Source organism: Copadichromis virginalis, linkage group LG20, assembly GCF_057382275.1.
Source record: "Copadichromis virginalis isolate Kocher_CV1m ecotype Utaka linkage group LG20, C_Virginalis_male_GT1.1, whole genome shotgun sequence".
Taxonomy (NCBI): domain Eukaryota; kingdom Metazoa; phylum Chordata; class Actinopteri; order Cichliformes; family Cichlidae; genus Copadichromis; species Copadichromis virginalis.
The window spans coordinates 29,094,632-29,113,946 of record NC_140637.1 but is presented as its reverse complement, the minus strand read 5'-3'; the positions used below and the strand labels follow the sequence as shown (position 1 = coordinate 29,113,946).

At 38.6% G+C, this 19,315-nt stretch overlaps 2 protein-coding genes across 2 annotated transcripts; one reads left to right on the top strand and one right to left on the bottom strand.

Annotated features, from left to right (window-relative positions):
• Window positions 1-444: 444 nt before the first annotated feature.
• ints11 (integrator complex subunit 11) lies at window positions 445-17,414 on the top strand. The gene is made up of 17 exons (XM_085443988.1): window positions 445-662; window positions 907-1,004; window positions 2,329-2,402; window positions 2,500-2,728; window positions 2,843-2,941; window positions 3,023-3,057; window positions 5,403-5,541; window positions 5,650-5,714; window positions 6,123-6,312; window positions 6,401-6,484; window positions 6,572-6,661; window positions 9,204-9,366; window positions 9,452-9,562; window positions 11,314-11,375; window positions 11,662-11,804; window positions 11,945-12,074; window positions 17,103-17,414. Exons 1-17 carry the CDS (start codon window positions 635-637, stop codon window positions 17,166-17,168), a joined length of 1,806 nt encoding a protein of 601 aa, XP_085300114.1. The 5' UTR covers window positions 445-634; the 3' UTR covers window positions 17,169-17,414.
• Window positions 17,375-19,110, bottom strand: LOC146685069 (lysophosphatidic acid receptor 6). The gene is made up of 2 exons (XM_085443989.1): window positions 19,028-19,110; window positions 17,375-18,561 (listed from the first exon to the last, which is right to left on the bottom strand). The coding sequence occupies exon 2, from the start codon at window positions 18,481-18,483 to the stop codon at window positions 17,515-17,517; it is 969 nt and encodes a 322-aa protein (XP_085300115.1). The 5' UTR covers window positions 18,484-18,561; window positions 19,028-19,110; the 3' UTR covers window positions 17,375-17,514.
• Between the last annotated feature and the right edge of the window lie 205 nt (window positions 19,111-19,315).

The following is a 19,315-nucleotide window of genomic DNA, read 5'->3' as shown; positions in this document are numbered from 1 at the left end:
GAAGCATAATAAGTAAGCAAAGAGTAAGAAGAGGCAAGGCAGGATGAGAGGACTTTAAATATCACTGTGGCCAGTTATCCTGTGACCCCGTTTCAGTTTCCAAACCATAGCAGGTCTTATTAGCATGTTGTAAACCTCCCCTTTCATTCTTAGTGCTATCCAGACTACGTGATGCCACTTTTTCTTGGTTAATCATTTTTAGAGGTGTCATATTCCTTATGCTGAAAATCTATTCACACATCTATCAGTTCAGTATAATTAAAAGTGGAAGACATAGTATTTTTGAAGGAATATAGATAGTTGAATTTGTTTTCAAGGTTTGCTTGAAAGGAAGTATAGATTATCAAAATGAGATATGGAAATAGTCTTCAAAACCTTTCCACCTGTGTTTTCTGCAGCCTTTCGTAGCAAGGGGTTTTTATTGTGAAAGCACTGGCCGGAAGTCTTGCGTGTTAGCCCAACGCTGCTAAAAAATAAAGTCAGTGCATAATATTAGCTGCATGTTTTAAAGCTACACACAATAAACTTTCCTATATAATTCAGAAGTTATTTTCAGCTGACAGAGCCTGGACGTTTAGGTAACCTTGGTGTCATTTACCTGTGTATATAAAAAAAGGCTGCCCAATGAGAAAGCATGCCTGAAATAAAAGTAACGCCACTCGGTGAGTACAGATGCTAGCTAGCTAGCGCCTCGGTTCCGTCAACATTCATATTGTACATGAGCTGGAAAACTTTTAAGATCTATTTAAGTATTTGCCTTGCTATGAAAAGAAACCACTTCGGGATTTGTTTGTATTTGGTGATGCTACTTAGCCTTTAAATCCTACCGCTGCGCACTTGTGTGTTTACTACCATTACTAAAGGAGTGTAATTCTGAACTTTTATCTTCTGTCCTGCCTTTCCAAGGTGCTGGACAGGATGTGGGCAGGAGCTGCATCCTCGTCTCCATCGGAGGCAAAAACATAATGCTGGACTGTGGGATGCACATGGGCTACAACGATGATGTGAGTGACATAATGCATTTGTTATAGCAAAAGCTTTTTTCTTTTTTTTTTTTACCCTTATTGGTTTCCTTTATCTTATTGGTAGTTATAAGCACCCTGCACATAGCATACTGACAAGAATCCCAAATCAAAACCCTACATGAGACTTTGGCAAAATAAAAGACTCTAAAGTGAAACAGAAGTGTTTCAAATATGACAGCAAAAGTTAACACCAACTAGGCTGTTTTACACTGGGAAGGTTTACAAGACTGTAGTGAGATCTGCTGACAAAAAGACAGGAGGCAGGTCTGAAGAAGTTAAGATTTTCATTAGGATTAGTCCCACACACTGACACAAACACCTATCCTAATGAGGACACTAATGATATTTCTTATTTAAAATCAACAATAACACAAAGTAAAATTGAAAATCGGCTTAAAGGGGGTCACCACAGTGATTCTACTTAAGAAGATAGAGAGAAGAGTCTGACTGCTCATCAATGCTTTCGTTACATGTTGAAGATCAGGCTCTACCTGCTGGGCCTGCGTCTGCATTCACTCAGCTTGAACATAACTTTGGGTTCTTCGTATTTTTGTGTTAGCCTGCTGTCAGCGGGATGTTTTCGAAGAACCGATGATGTGTTAGCAGTATAACACAGTTGTTACTGTCTTGGACTGTCTTTAGTCCTTACCATCAAATTTTTTGCAATAAAAGGACAAAGAGGGGCCATAGGGGGTTGGTGGATCAGACGGTGGTCTGAGGTCTGACGATCCCTGGTTTCCAAAACTAGCTTGTGGTATATGGAACATCACTTTTTGGGTGGAGAAGGAGCCTGAGTTGGTGTGTGAGGATGAGAGATTCAAACTTGATATAGTTGGACTCACCTCAGCGAGTAGCTCAGGCAATGGAACCTCTTGAGTTGCCCTACAGTAGGTGAGAGCAGACAGCTTGTGTTCCCTACCTGTACGTTGAGGTTTTCCCCAATGGATGAGAGGGTTGCTTCCTTGCAGCTTTGAGTCAGGGAACGCACAGTGACTATCGTTTGTGTCTGCGCACTAAATGACAGTTCACAATACCCAGACACTGAGTGACGTGGGACTCTGTTATTCAACGCTTACATTGGCAGTAAAGGTATGACCAAGCTGGCAGAGGTGGGCTGGGCTTCTCTGTGCAAACTGCTGGTATTTCTGTACATTCTGACTTGGAATGCATTTTAAACACAGCTATTATGAAACAGTCCTTCTAAGAAAGAGACTCTCCTTTTTAAATGCACTGTTTTCTACCTTTGAAAGAAGATGATTTCCATTCAGTAACAGTCCTATAACAGATTGTTTTATCATTGCAGAGACGTTTCCCAGACTTTTCTTATATAACACAGAACGGGCGTCTGACAGATTTCTTGGACTGTTTGATCATCAGGTTTGTTGTCTTATTTGTTATGTTCTTCATATTGCACCTTTTTTTTAAATAATCTCAACCATGTGTGGAACATAGTACACCTTTCTACGTTTTTCAGCCATTTCCACTTGGACCACTGTGGTGCTCTGCCCTACATGAGTGAGATGGTGGGCTATGATGGACCCATCTACATGACCCATCCCACCAAAGCCATTTGCCCCATTTTACTGGAAGATTTCCGGAAGATCACCGTTGACAAAAAGGGAGAAACCAACTTCTTCACTTCGCAGATGATCAAGGACTGCATGAAGAAAGTGATTCCTTTGAACCTGCACCAGACTGTCCAGGTGCAGTGCTGACATCATTTTTGACCACACACGCACACATGTCTAATAGTTGCTTCTGCGCCAGCTGCTTCTTCTCTTTTGATGGCAATTCAAGCTGTTTTGTGCTGGTGGCAGGTGGATGATGAGCTGGAGATCAAGGCGTACTATGCAGGCCATGTCCTGGGAGCTGCTATGGTTCACATCAAAGTGGGATCAGAGTCTGTGGTCTACACTGTGAGTGTAAACAAGTGTGCACTCTGTCACAGTAGGTGAATTTATCAAGTGCAATCTGAGAATAATTTCTTTTTATTTTAGGGTGACTATAACATGACACCGGACAGGCATTTAGGGTAAGTGAACCTACTTGTTTGAGGTTTTTCTTTTAGTTATTTAACTCTTTAAAAAATAGATCATACATTTACAAATTTAAGACTGCCAGTGCCCATTTTGAATTTCTTAAAATCTTATTTTGAGTCGTTCCTAAAATCCTAACTCTGATCTGCGCAAAAGCCTAAGATGCAGTATTTCTTTCTTGCTTTCATTCAGTAATTTTATTCTTCTGACAATTTGCGTGTTGAGGTTGACCCTCCATTAATGGCTTGTACATCCGTTAAATTGCTTTTTTCACAAGCGATGCGAAATAAAATAACTTCTGGATCAAAAAAATGATCAGAAGTTGAAAAATAAGCTGTAATTTTGGAATCCCATGGCTTTATTTTATTAATTCTGTTTCTTTTTTAAGCTTGAATCCTTTTCTTCTTTTGACTACACCCTTTTAGGGGTCAACACAGCAACTGAAAACATAAAAACTATTAAAGAACGTGTTAGTTGTACTAAACTATTCAACTATATGGGGAGGTTTTCAGTAATAAATTTCAATATTCAATAGAGGCCGGTCTGTTTGTTCTAAACAGTGTTAAAAAAAAAATCAAAGCTGGGATCTCACTGAGCTTATTTAAAGGGTAAATGTATTATTAGAAGCAGATTTCCTTTTGCAGCAGGACTTAGCAACTGACCACAGTGCCAAAACTACTACTAAAAGGTTTGCTAATCATGACATTACTGTCCTTGATTGGCCAGCCAACTTACATGACTTGAGAAAGGAAGCTGAGAAATACCTTATTCATGCAGATGAGCTTAAGTGCCACAAGCTGATCACTTGCACAGTATGCTGCATTGATGCAGTCATTCATGGAAAGGGATCCCCAACAGAGGGGTGAGTGGGTAAATAGCCCTATTTGACCGCTGCAGGTATTAAAAGCAACCCTTAATCAAACAAGTAAAGTGAACAGAAAGTCACTTTTAAGTATTTAAGACATGAAGGTGAGTGAGACCAGAAAATATAAACAACTTTTAAACATCAAACACCCAGATGAAACGGTTTCTTGTGAGGACTGCCTTAGGAGAGACAGACTTAAGAGTCACCTCTGCTGCAGAAAATGTTCATTAGGGGCTCAGACTTCACCAATTAATAGCAGCTCAGATCAGAAGGCACATCAATGCTTCCCAAAGTTCAGTCAGCGACAGATCTCCACATAAGCTGCAGGGAGGACGCTGTGTATATACTACTGAGGGAGACTAATTAGAAGAGAAGTACTGCCTGGACTAAGAAATACAAGAAATAGGCATTAGCTGAGTCAGAATCATGACTTCGGTCGAATGGGTCCCAATGTCAGATTTTAGTTACAGGCGAGTGAGGGACACTGTTGGTGACATATTTAAAAATGGCACGGCTGCCACGGCATTTTGATTGAACTTGAAATATTATGGCTTCCTGTTTGGGACAGACTGTCCAAGATGTTTATGCTTCAGTTTTGGTCAACGAAAGTTTACTATTTTAGTCTGTTACTCAGCACTAAAGGGCATATATCTGTACCAATGTATTGCAGTCACACATACTTACTGCTCACTTGATCTATGACCTTTCTATGTTAGCTTAAAGTCTTACTGAGTACAGCTTGTTTATTTTGTAAAGTGTAAGCCCCGCTGTAGTCAAAAGGGGTATAAAGCAATGTAATCTTTAGGATTGGGTTGCATAGATTATGAAAGATGTAGCTCCAGACTTTCCACTGTCTTCAAGGATGTTTAAATGACCAAATCAGTACTACTTAAATATCAACCTGGAGCCAGGAAGGTCTTAGTTTAGCATAAGCAGCAGTACAAAAAAGCTCAAAATGATTCAAATGTCTGTTACCTTCACCTAAAAAACAACTGTGCATGTATCTTTGTGGCCTAATAACTACATATATAAGGGAGGAAAGCACCAGCGTCACTATTAGACATGCATATGATTACATAATCTGACCACAAGATAATAGCATAGATGAGTGGGTGATGTTGTTGTCTGCATGTCTCTCTTTTTGTTTCAGTTGGTTAGCTTACAAGACATTCAGCAGTAACAAGAAAAGAAAGTTTTCCTGGACATTGAATGTCTGGGTTGTATAGCTGGCCATTAGAGAGAATTTTTAAGTCCATTGCCTTAACTTTTTCTACACATACATTAAATACACACTTTGTTTAAACCTCTAGCGCCGACTGTATAAATCCACATTTGTTCATTTATTTGTTTTGATGTCTTTAGTTTTATTCCCTAATTAAAAAATAGAAAAGTATAATTAAAACATCTTTTAATTCTTAGGTTTTTCCAAGCTTTTGACTGTGACAGTTTCATAATGCTGGTGTTGTAAATTCACAGTGCCGCGTGGATCGATAAGTGTCGCCCAGACATCCTCATCTCTGAGTCTACATACGCCACCACCATCCGTGACTCAAAGAGGTGCAGAGAGCGGGACTTTCTGAAGAAAGTTCATGAAAGCATAGAAAGAGGAGGAAAGGTAACGGTTAAAGTTTATTGAATATTGCATTTTTTGCGAGTAGTCTGGTTTTCTTCATCTTAGTATTATATATTTTCTAAGATCTTTTTTTTCTTCCCAACCTTCCAGGTTCTTATTCCAGTTTTCGCCCTCGGTCGAGCACAAGAACTCTGCATCCTGCTGGAAACATTTTGGTACAGATCTGTTTTAAAAGACTCTTCAGAAGCATTAGCAAGTGTGCCTTTTATCTCTGTTTGCTGTATGGGTTCTATTAAAAAGGGAGGAAGTCTCTGTGAAAGCTAGAAAGAAGAGAGCAAAGACAGTGATGCGTGAAGATAATCGCGGTCTGTTCTCTGGCTGAATGATATCAGATAAAGGCAATTTTTCTAGCACATAATTGTTGACATTCCAATTAAATAAAAAGTCCTTTCAGTGTAGAGTAATTGCACATGATTACAATACAAAAAGGGCTGATATTTGTCTGGACAGCTCCCTAAAGTAGCTGTATTCAATTTATTAAGCTTGATAGAATAAATGTGGCACATTAACTTCTTCACTGGCTCTTTGGACAGACGCTCTAATTGCCCCCTCTCACCACACAGGGAGAGAATGAACCTGAAGGCCCCAATCTACTTCTCCACTGGACTGACAGAGAAAGCCAATCATTACTACAAGCTTTTCATAACGTGGACCAATCAGAAGATTCGAAAAACCTTTGTACAGAGAAACATGTTTGAATTTAAGCACATCAAGGCTTTTGATCGCTCCTACGCCGATAATCCCGGTCCTATGGTGAGTCCCATTGTACATCAAAAGTATGCGAAGTTTCTCACTGAAGAGGTCAAAGTGCAGTGAAGTAAAATAATGTGGACACTTTCAGGTGGTGTTTGCAACACCGGGTATGTTGCATGCAGGTCAGTCTTTGCAGATATTCAAGAAATGGGCTGGCAATGAGAAGAACATGGTGAGTATTGTAAGGAAGTGGACAGCGTTTTTGAAATCTGTAACACTTAAAACCTAAAAGGTGTGCTTTTGTGTTGTTTTTTTTTAGGTTATCATGCCTGGCTACTGTGTACAGGGAACAATCGGTCACAAAATCCTAAATGGGCAAAGGAAACTGGAGATGGAAGGCAGAGCAACGGTAAGACTTACTTTATATTCTCAAGATGGAAAAAAAAATTAGGGGGTGAGCAGATAAAGTCACATCGTTTATTCACATCCTCCTCAGTCGTTCCATCCAGTCTCATTTTTCTGTGAACTCGGTTGTAGCAAAGATCTTAAAATGAGTGATTCCAAATTTTCCATTATATTGAGGAGAGTTTAGATGAGCAAGTATTACCACTTAAATAGTCATTTACAGCTGGGAAGATGTTAGTTTAGCTTAAAGATTAAAAACCGGACTTGCTATCTTGTCTCTGTCTAACAGAACCACTAAAGGCTCAAAATGGGCCTCTGGCCAGTAGCTGTAAACATAACCACCGCTAGTCTGCATATATTTAAGGCAATTGGTCAGTTTTACCTTACACAAAAAGGCTTCTACATGTACCTGTTCTTTCTGGCCTATTGATAAATATATATATATATATATATATATATATATATATATATATATGTGTATGTATGTATGTATGTTGGGGGAAAAAAACATCTGAAGCTTGTTATGGTCCCTTTCAAGCATGCACACAATTATATTTTCTGACCACTTCGCACTACATGTGAGTGTAGTGGCTAATGCTGTTGTCTGCACGTCTGTCTTTCATTTCAGTTGTTTTTCTCACAAAACCTTCAACAGTAGCATGAAAAGACAGTTTTACTGGGCCACACTCATGTTTGTCTGTGCCGTATCTTAGGGTTGGGCGATATAGCCTCAAAAGTGTATCGCAATATTTGAAGGAAATATGCAATACCACTTTCAAAGAGAAAAACATTTGTTTGAGTGCAGCTTGCAGGTGGCAGTATTTAAATAAATAAAAAATGAAGGGCATTTTCCATCCTCCTTTTCCATTTAGCGCCTGTCACTGATGATAGACTACCTGATTCAAAGTGTGAAGATATTGCCACAAGGTGCCAGCAGCAGCATTATAGAGTGGTGCAGCAGTATATAGACAGACACACCGTAAGTCAAATGAAAGCACAAAGCAGTAGTAGTGTTTTCAGTGGAAAAGTGTAACATGGCAACATAATAAAACTGAAATTGAAAATTATTTTTTACCCTGGGTGTCGTAACTTGGGTCGATGTTTTTTTGGATCGAGGCTCCATGTAACCGCATCAGTAATTTCCATCCACTGTTTGTTCTTGCTTGGCTGAGTCATTTGTTTACTTCGGTGCTGTTCATCACCACCTGCTAGCATCTCTTCCTCGTGTTCCTTCATAAAATCCACGGTAGCTTTTATAACGATAACGTTTATTTGGGTGAAAGAAGTTTGTTGTTTTCGCTTTTGGCAGGAAGACTTTCCTTACGTATTCCACAAACCCCTGTGCTTTGTTAAAGATCGCTGAAGTAGCTCCCTTTTTACTAAATTGTCCTTGGAAGTGGACACGGGGCTGATACAGATGTCAGACATCTGTGAGATTTTCTCAGATAATGTAAACGCGTAACAATATGACACTTTTATATCCCATAAAGGTTTATACTGGTATTATTGCAGAGAATATTATATGGCACAGCACTATCATGTGCATAGTATATGTACTGAGCTCTAAGGTTTAAACCACATAAACTTTTAAGTGACCTTGACCTGAGTAACAGATCACCATCACTTTAATAGACTGATGAAGCCTGCTGTGTTACATATGAGCCCTGTCACATCATTACACAGTTATTAGGGGACAAAATATTTCCTGTTAATGACGGGGTTTTGTTTTTGGGTTGTTTTTTTTTGTTCTTTAATGGCAATTTTTTTAATAATGTGTGTTTTCTCGCTTTTCTTGGAAAATAATTTACTCTAGTATGAGAGTAACGTTCGACCTTTAGAAAACGATACCAAAAAACAACAATAATGTGATATATTTTTAGTTTTTAATTGTTATGGTTATTATCAATAAGTTTTTTGGTAATGTGTCATGTATCTGGTTTTACAACAGCAGACCTTGACTGACTATAGTTTAGTTTAACAAAATAGTCAGACTTCAGATAGATACCTAAATTCATCCATTACAGAAAACTGCATAGTCATAAATAAGATTTTATTTTTTAAAGGTGAAAAAAATGATTGCCGAGGTGGCAGTATCTTACTGATTATCTGTTTATCTTTGCAGAAACTGTCAATCATTTAGAAGAATTCCACTGTTACAAGGACGATACACCTATAACATTTTCCACAAAAGTTTTGTTTTTATTGTTTTGTTATTGACTGTTGCTTATAGATAAATGTCACTCATTATTACCATTCCTAAAGTTAGCATGGAAGTAAAATGTGTCTTTTTTAGGTTAAATGAGCCATTCTTTATTGCTTTTGAGTAAGCTAAGTTAGATTAGCCTAAGAAACTAAGTTGCATTAGAAAGATTGTTCTGTTGGGTTAGACCTCTTTTAAATATTTTTGTGAAACTAGCCCTACTTTTTAAACTAAGCTTAGTTGCACCACCTGAAGGCAATAATGTCTTCTTTAATATCCTGTAAGGTCTCTGATCAGCATAGCCAACGCTCTACATTGCCTCTAAATCTCTCTGTGATTCTTACAGTTGGATGTGAAGCTGCAGGTTGAGTACATGTCGTTCAGTGCACATGCAGACGCCAAAGGAATCATGCAGCTCATTCGCATGGCAGAGCCTCGCAACATGCTGCTCGTGCACGGAGAGGCGGTAAAAATGGAGTTCCTAAAGGGGAAGATCGAGCAGGAGTTCAGTGAGTGCAGACCGTCCGCTCATCAGTAAAGCTTAAAATCAGTTAAACATGCTCACATTTAATGCTTCCCTTCTTTTAATGACAGGTATCGACTGTTACATGCCCGCTAATGGAGAGACAACGACTGTGACCACAAACCCTAGCGTTCCCGTTGATATCTCACTAAACCTACTGAAGAGGGAGATGGCTCTTGGAGGTAACTTGTTTTCTGTGGTAATAATGGTTTAGGTGCAATGTGCCTACTTAGTTTCACTTCAGATTTAGCTTTATTTGTCCTGAGATTGGTTGGCAGAAGACAGTTGTTCACCTTTTGTGCCACCTCCATTCAGAATTGTGACCCACATTAGCTGTGGTAATGGCAAATGTCATTTAAGTAAGTGGGGACATTACAACAGCAGCAGCTTTATGACTGTATAACTGTCACCTAGTTTTTAAGATTTCCAAGAACTGCTGAATTTTGTCCCAGTTCCTGGTATTTTAGACTTTAGTGCATTTTCTCTTTTGGAGTTAGTAAGTGTAAATCTTCAGTTCCTGATCAGAAGTATACCGTGATAACGAGGTAAAAGACTTACGGTCATAAATGGTCATTCATTAAAAAAAATATGAGTACTTCTGCAAGAGTAAAATATATAAATGCACAAAAACTAAAAGTATGTCTGTACATATTAAAAAAGAAACAGATGGTCATTGTACTCATTTTCTAAAATGTGAAATGTGGGATTAATGGTGGCCAATCTGTTTGTTGTAGCTCATGAGATTTGAAAACAACTTGTCATATTAAAAGATTCAACATCTAATTCCAATTAGATGTTGAATTATTTGCCCCATAAGCCTTGGGCTGTTCTTTCTAATGTCCACCTGGAATAAAAATATCCCCAAGTGTTGTGAGTAACCACTTCAAACTGTGAGGCCAAAATGAACAACCTAATACAAAAATAGAAAATCCTCCCGAGTGTCCACAGAGCTAACTGTGGACACTCGGGAGGATTTTCTATTAAGATAACTCATCTTACCACGAATACAGAGTGAGGTTACTGCTCAACTGAAGCAAATATTAACAATTTTACTTCATCAGTAAAAATAAATAAATACATTAAATGCTATAAACATTCTTTACATTAAACTACAATTTAACACAATTTGATTCACTATAAAGGAAGTCAAACAAATGCCACATTCATTCTAGTTATAGAAGGTGCCTCTTCAGTGAAAGCACCCTCCTTGGTAAACCTTTCAAAATGGCACTGGTTTTATAAGCAATAGTGCCTGGCCTCCAGAGAGGTGTACTATAAATCAAGTTCAACGTAACCAGGCTTTCTTTGTGTTTGCTGGCTTGATGATACCTGAAACCCCAGTTGCAACACTGGCTAGCAACCTTTTGTGTTAACCCAGGCTTTCTGCACAAAAGATCACATGGAAAAGGGGCCTTTGATGCACCGTTTTGCTCTAATTCTACACAGAATTGACAGATTGAGCTCCGCCTGCATCTGTCAGACATGTGTCAGAGGAATGGGTGACGGACAATAAAAAACATAAAGTAGAAAAAGTCAGCCCTGGAACCTCAAATAAAAGAATAATGAAGAGGCAGAATGCTGGCAGGAAATCATTAAACTTGTGAATTCATGTGGCGCTTCCAGACAGCTTCTAACTGAAACGCTGAACCTTCTCCAGACCAGTCTACATGTTCAGCATAAGTTACCATGGTGATCTATGTTAAAACTACCTTTGTGACACCCTTTACCCTCAGTTTACCTCACTAACCTATGAAACTTCCTCAGCAGACCACCTCTCTAGTTCAAAGAGGTTAATATAGGTTTGCTCACTTTTCTTGAACTTCACCCTACTGACAGCCTTTGTTGCAGGACTTGTATTGTTGTTCACTGTTTTGTTCATTTTGACCACAAGTAGCAGTTTATACAATGATGTATCTTATTTGCTGTGCTGTAGGGCCGCTGCCTGATCCCAAAAAACCTCGCACCATGCACGGAACGCTCATCATGAAGGAAAACGTAAGCTTCATGGTTTATAACATGTTTTTAGATTCTAATTTTTTTGAAACGCCAAAATATACATGAAGATCAAGATCTACCTTTAAGAGGACTCAATTTTGTGTCTAGTTATTTTAGAACTTGCTTTGATATATTTCAGTAACGTTGCATCACGTTGTGTGGTTTAACTTTAGATCTGTGTACCTAATAAACTGGCAGCTGTATCCCTTTCATTTGTGGCGTGCAGTTGCTCAGTTATTATTTACTGTATAATGATAATTACCCCCTTGTGGCTTTCACTACACAGAGTCTGAAGCTGGTATCATCAGAGCAGGCCCTGAAGGAGCTGGGCCTCAATGAGCATCAGTTACGGTTCACCTGCCACGTGCAGCTCCAGGATCCACACAGCGACGCCGACACGCTCCACAGAATCTACACGCACCTTAAGAGGTGAGAGTGAGGTCACTAGTCTGCCACTAGCTAATGATTAATGCGAATGTGTCGGCCTTATTATCTGCTTGTTCTAAAGTCTGCTTGATTTCTCTCAGTATAATTATCAAATTAGATCATTTTGCTTTTCTTTGCCTCAGTGTGTTAAAAGGCTACACCATCCAGCACCTCCCTGATGGCACAGTCATCGTGGAGTCTATCGTCATCAAAGTCTCCTCCTCTGCCGAAGACTCCAACACCAAAGTCCTGCTGCTTTCCTGGAGTTACCAGGTGAAAACATGGACATTATTTTTGGAGCGTTTCGTTATTATTTATTCTTTTAAATGCTCTGAACAGCAACAAGATAGAGAACTGATAGACATACAGTGGGGTGGTAAAAAGATACATTAGAGGACTGCCTATGCAGTCGAAGCCTGGTAGTTCCCCTAATCATCTAGTTATTGAATCACTGTTTTGAGATATGAAATAATTTTCCAATGAAATTCTGTGAAGGAACAACAGGATGCTGGAAAACAGAAGATAGACATGTAACATGAGATATAATGTATATAGTGTACAGGAGATTTTATGCCATTTTTTTTGGACTTAAAAATTGAGAGGAGGTACTAAACATTTTAAAGAGGTCCAAATAGGGGCTCATATTGCAATTAAAAAAGTTATACTGACTTAATATGTCGGAAGATTATATATGATCGCTTGATCTTTATTAACAGGTTATAATTGAGCCTTTACTTAAAAAATCTTTCCTTTATCCAGCTGTCTTAGCTAATCCACCTCTTAAGTCTGACGTCATTAGCTCTTTCTGGGTCCAAACTCTTCTTCAGTTCCCAGATTCAAACAAACACTGTGGCATCACTGAGAGTTAAAAACGGTCCAGATTCTTTAATCTTCAGTAAAATGATCAGAGCGGCTGCTCTTCCAGGTGTTACAACAAAGTTATCATCCAGGCATCCATGAAAAAGAGGATTTACAAAGTAACAGAGTTAGAAGTTGGCAGGGTGTTAGCTCGATTGTTTCAATCTATTCAATTCAATTCAATTTTATTTATATAGCGCCAAATCACAACAAAAGTCGCCTCAAGGCGAGATGATACGCAATGTTCTGACTGAGGGATTTCTAAAAAACTAAAACGCACAGCTCTGGTATCACTTTGGACTTAAATGAAGACACTAATATATAATGGTGTGCTACCTGGTGGCTAGCTACAGAGCTTTGGTTAGGATATATAAACACATTAGCATAGTGAGGCTGGGGGATTTTTTTCCCCTCAATAAAAGTTCATGTGAGATTCCCGATGAGCAGAGATGACATGGCAGGAAAAAGATGCTGAAAATGAACCAGACTTCAGTCTGGGGAACATCTGAGGTAATCCATCAACAACACAAGGTTGGTCAGTGTAACTTTGCAGTCTGTAGTGAAATAATCAAAATCATTAGTAAAACCCCTAAAACATAGTCTTAAATATATTACTTCTAATTACAAAAAATAGATAGAAATTACCAACTTCTTCAAGAAATAACTTCTTGCTGCTCCTGTAGTTGCAGGATGGGGTAAAAATGACAGTCCCCGAGAGTTGTAGTGTTAAGGTCTATTTCTTTATAGGTTAACAAATATAAATGTGGTCTTAATGGTGGCTAAAATCATCGCTGCACTGACACACATTTTAAGGAAATGAAAGAAGTTGCGTGTGATATTTGAAAAACAACTTGAGCATCCTCCAGCTCTGTGGATTAGACGTAGTTGTAAAGTTTTGGTAATTCCAGTCTTCTTATTGTCTTACAGAATTAGATGTGCAGAACTCAAGCATAATAAATATTTACAATTTTACTTCAGCCAACTCCAAACTTTAAACTACAGATTAAACAACAGCAGATCTTGAAGACATAAAGGCTTGGATGACCTGCTCTGACCTGTAAATATTCTCGTTGTGGGTAACATTATATTTAGTTGTAACCTTGTTTATAATTTCTTTTTTTCCATTAACATGTAGTAATTTACCAATAAACAAACCTAACACAGACTAAAATCAGCTAAAGATGATTAGACTGATAGCTTTCTGTAGCTCAGTACATAATATAGTCGCCCTATCCAAAAGAAAAGCAAAAGTAAGTGTCACAAAGTGCAGTGGAAAGTGGCAACAAGGTTTCCTTTCTGCACCTCTGGTGGGGTGTCGTGCCATGGAAAGTACCTTCACTGAAATTAATACAAAAAACAAATATAAATGTCATATTTCTGTTCTTGATGCTGCAGTTGAATAGAGTTTTTCCGGTCATGCCTTTTTGCACCTTCTTCTTAAATGAATCATGACTGTACATTAATTTCATCCTCAACCTGTGAGTTTCCAGTTTCCTCTTAAACGTTAATGTAAACTCGCTTTATTTTATTTTTTTCTTTGAAAGAAATAAAAATCATTTAGAGAAAATAAATAAATTAAAATAAAACAATAAGTAGAAAGACTGCTAGAAAAAGAAAGGGAGATGCAAAACAAATGTGTTTACAAGTCATTTCTAAATCACGATGTCTTCTGGTCCAAAGAGTGAGCACGTAAATGTCACACTCAGGGTTTTAGGATGAGATTGGTCTCAAATGTTAACCTTTGCAAGTGTTAAAGACTCAGTCGTTTCGGAGGTGTTTGATATTAAACTTTACTCTTCCTGTTAAATAGAACTGGTGACTCACTGCACTCGGGGAAGTTTACACAAGTTTATTCCAACAAATGTGATGTGGTAGAACTAAAAGTGTGTGTTTGGATTTCATCTGATAAAATTAGAAGCAAGTCAAGGTTGGATTTAGTTGTTGTCGAACACCATGTGTGTGTGTGTTAGTTTGTATGTGTGGGGCTGTGGAGGCTAACGGTTCGCTATGAAATACCACCAAAACACACCTAAAGGATCTGGTCTAAATCTGGCATTAATCTTCCTGATCTGAAGTCACTGAGCTCTGTGAGGGACGTTTTCTTTGCTTCTGGTATAATTTATTTCCTGCTTTTTTTTCCCCCAATAGTCTTGTACAGCTCCTAAGGAATTTTAAATTCTAGTAACTTTATCTGGATTTTTCCAGTTTTTCAAGTTGGTGAACTGTGAATTTTGTAAATATTTTTTTAAAGGTGTACAAGTGAATTAAAGCTGGGTCACACTAATGCATGCAGCAGAAATATTCAAAGAGTTACAGTGCAGTCCGACAGCTCATATCAAGAACGAGGCCAACTGTATTTGCAAGATGTGATTTATTTTGGCACGTGAAACAAGGGATCCATTGTGACCGCAATGAGTGCAAGAAGATTGATAAAGGTTAATGTAAATATCATGGTTTACTGTCCTAGATCCTTATCAGTGATGGACTCAAGTAAAATTGGGACCGCAGTGCTCAGGAGATGACAGTTCTTCTGTTAAGATGTGCCTACACAGGCCTGATGGTGAGCAGTTCAGCCAGGGGGAGTGAAAACAGTCGCGTAGGTGGACAGTATGAGAGTAGGGGCTTTGAAAGTGAGAATAAGGGGAAAGTAGAAGGTGGGGAAACCAGCCTGTTAAACTCCGTCACAGTGGAAAGAAGAAAAGAGGTTTCTGTGGTTTTGTGCGTTCCGTGCAAAGAGCAGCGGGTAAAAAAACCAAAATATTCTACTGTGCATTTTATGCCTCTTTCTTATATCTTTTATGTCTTGCAACTTCAAGTGGTGTTGCACAGGTTCAACTAAGAAAGTTTTTATTTTTACAGTTTTTGATGACTTAACATATCGAATCTCTTTGATTAGTAGTTGAGGTGTAATTGAGAACTTTAGAGAACCTCAAGGAAGAAGGCTGAAGGATCCTTTTGATGACAGGAAAAGTATGGGTGTAATAAGACTTGCGCTGAACAATTAATGTTATTTATGAATTGCAAAAGATCATGTGCAGGAGGTCTTGGAGGGGGAGATTTGGGGAATTTTAGCCTTCATTTTGACAGGACAGGACAAAACCGGAGAAAAAAGTAGACAAATGGAAGAGAAATGGCACATAAGACATGTAGACTCAATTCCAGGTATCTGCAGTAAGGGTTCTAGTCTTCAGTACAATGGGTTACCAACTCAACCGGGTGAGTTGTAGTGGTAACCTCCGCTTACTTAGTTATAGACGATGAATCAGTTGCTTGTGAAGTGTTCTAAATTGCATTTTATTTTAAAAGTGTTATATAAATAAAGCCTGAGTGACTAACAGTAAAATTATTATAAAATTACTGTTTTAATATTATTTTATGTTTAATTTGACTTATTTGCACATTCTATGAAAACACAGTAAAGATGAAGTATCAAACCGTGCAGGGGAGGTTTGAAGCCAAATAATTCCTATGAAGATACCACCCTCTAAAAAACAAGTGGAAGATGTGTCGACAGTGTATTAATGTAAGATCCAAAATGTAATTATTGGTTAGATTCCCTTTGGAGTGTTTTTTAAAATGTGGTCTTTTCGAAGTTGATTGTAGGAATGTTGTTACTAATCCATGAAATGAAATCCAATGAGGTGTGCTTCAGAGGTTGACTAAAATTAAGACGTTTAAAGGATAAATACACATATACTAGATCATTTGAATGGTAAATATATTAAATAGTTTGTAAAATAATATGTTTTACCATGTTTTTGTTTCAGCTTCTCAAATGTCATGGTTTTCTTTTCAGTCTGTAATGTCTATTAAAACTGAACAACTCTGGTGTTTAGGACATTTTGATGAGCATTTTTCTTTTCATTTGGTCTAATTAACAATCTAATTATTATAAAATATAATTGAAGATTAATTGTTAACAAACAAGAATCATTAGCTACAGAGCAAATTCACTGTAATTTATCAGTGGAGCTTAGCACGAGTTAGTCATAATAAGATGGACCAGAGTAAGAAACAATTTATGTTTTTAATTGCTATTTTCATCTTTTTTTTTAATCTGTGGCAGGTGTTATTCTCTAATGTTAAGGACCTATAAGTAAGGTTTCCATCTGTGAACGAGGTTTTGGCCTTCTTCAAAAGAAAATCATGAGAATTTTATTTCAAATATTTGGGGCTTTTATTTATTGATTTGCAAAGCATCGTGTTACCTGATAGAAGTATGTGCATTCCCTGTATTTCAGGCTATTTGTGCTTAACTGTACGCAGACCAATCATACTTTCATGTATAGCCAGGCCCTATATGAGGCTGGAAAACCCCGATGAGGTTAAAAGTTTGGAAACCCCTGAGCTACTTCCTTAAATCTAATTTGTGCCAAGCACAAACATGATGCTAACTTTCTTATTTCCCTAAAATGTTTGGTTTGTTTTCTTATCTTTCGTCAGGATGAGGACCTGGGGAGCTTCCTCTCATCCCTGCTGAAAAAGGGTCTTCCATCTGGAATCTGCTGAAGCAACTTTTAGCCTCAAAGGACATTCACACTAGAAGAAGCTCATTTTTAGTTAAAATCTCCATGCAAGTGCAGAGAAACTGAAATGTCTACATGTAAACTTCAACAAAAGAGCTGCTGCCTTTATACATGTAACACACAGAGGCTTTTTTCGTATTATTGACTCAGTTTGAGGAAAAAAAGACCATTTGAATTCTGTTTTATCCCTTTATTTTGATGCACAAATAAACACTTTTATCGAAAAGTCTTTGCAGTCCTCCAGTTACATGTCCAGTGATAATGACACTTATATAGAGTCTTATTTATTTACAGCTGTATTTACAGTAAGTGTGTTGTTGCCCCCGTCCTCAGTTCACTGCGATGGTATAAACCCCCCTCCTCCGGCTCACCGCTCCCCACAGCCATGTCATCTTTAATCGCTCCCAGTGGCAGTGGCTGGTGGTGACATAGTAGAGCACAGGGTCAAGACATGTGTTGAGGGTGATGAGCGCCATGGTGATCCGCCGGGCGTTGTAGATGGCTCTGCCAAAGGAGCAGTTTTGGATCATCTCCCAGCGGTAAAGGAGGTGCAGCAAGTACACAATGTGGTTAGGCAGGAAGCAGAGCAGCATGATAACTAGAATGGTGTAGATGACCCTCACAGCTTTTTGGGCTGTTCTAGTTCGGATCAGGGAAATGCGCCTCACGGCCAGCGGGTAACACACTAGGATGATTATGGTGGGCACCAAGGAGCCAAAGACGAGGCCCAGTATGCTGTATGGCCCCAGACGAGTGTCCCATTCTATCTTGGCGAAATTTTCAAAACAACTGAGGTTTTGAGAATTGTCTGAGTTGGTTTTCAGAGGCCCCATGAGTATGAAGACCAGGATGGCAACTCCGACAGCGCACCAGAGCACCACGCTCGCAATCAGAGCGCACCAGGGGCTCCGCATCCTCAGGTAATTGTGCGGGTGCACCGTGGCCATATAGCGGTCCACGCAGATACATGTCATGAAGCAGATACTCATGTAAATGTTGGCGTAGTAGAGAGTCCCTGTGAGGCGGCAGGTGAAGTCCCCGAACTGCCAGTTGTTCCTGTTTATGTGGTAGTGGATCCGAAAGGGAAGAACGCAAAGGATGATGATGTCCGCCACCGCCAGGTTGCTGATGTAGATACTGAAGGCCGTGCGGTGAGTGATCTTAAAGGTGAAGACGAAAAGGGCTGCCAGGTTACCCGGCAAACCCACAAGCAAGGCGAGGATGTAGACGGCCGGGAATAGATGATACTCGTACTCTTGCGTTTGGATGTTGCAGTCATCGTTTGTCACATTCATCATGGCAGGTTGGTATTTTTCTTGGTCATATCAAAAGAAGCGTAGGATGGTTCTCAAAAATGAAGCATCACAGTTTGTCTCCTGCAACACAAACACACACACATTTCCATTCAGAGTTTTTCCACTTTCAGTTCCACACAACAGCAAACACAAGCTGATCAGAAACATTTAAAGTAGATTCTGCTTTTAACACGTTGTTGTTGCTCCAGAAAACGCTTTCATCTGGTTTATTAAAACAAAGAGTAATTTAGGATTTTATACTTAACTTATTCAAGAAATTAACAAAAGTGAAGCATAACAAGGCAGAAAGTCACCGTCCACAAATTAAACCAATAAAGTAAATCATCTTCAATAATAAACGATGACAAAGTGTTCTTAGATGTTTAATAATTTTTACTTTTCTGCTGTAAAGTTTAAGAGAACAGAGATTTTTTTTACAATCTCGGCAGGTTTTGTGAAACATTTTCTAAAGTCTTTTTTTGATAGATAAATTACTAAAATTATGTATATATGTGGAATATTATCATTAATATATAAAATTGCTCACCAAGTCGTTTATGGACTCCGTTTGATATCCACATGCAGAAAATGCAGACCAAAAACGCGATGAAACCTCCTGTTTGTGCTGCTTCTCTCTGACTACAGAGGGTATGTAACATGCTGGTTTTTGCTCAGACAGTGTAGTTTCCTGTTTCAAAGAGACAGGCACAGGAAACCAAAGCATGACGGTCTACAGTGTACTTTTATCACCCACCCTCGTCAGTGTAAATGTATACAGCTTAACAGCTTGTGGTTATTTTTGATTGTATTTTTAATGTGTTAGCTTAGTACTGCA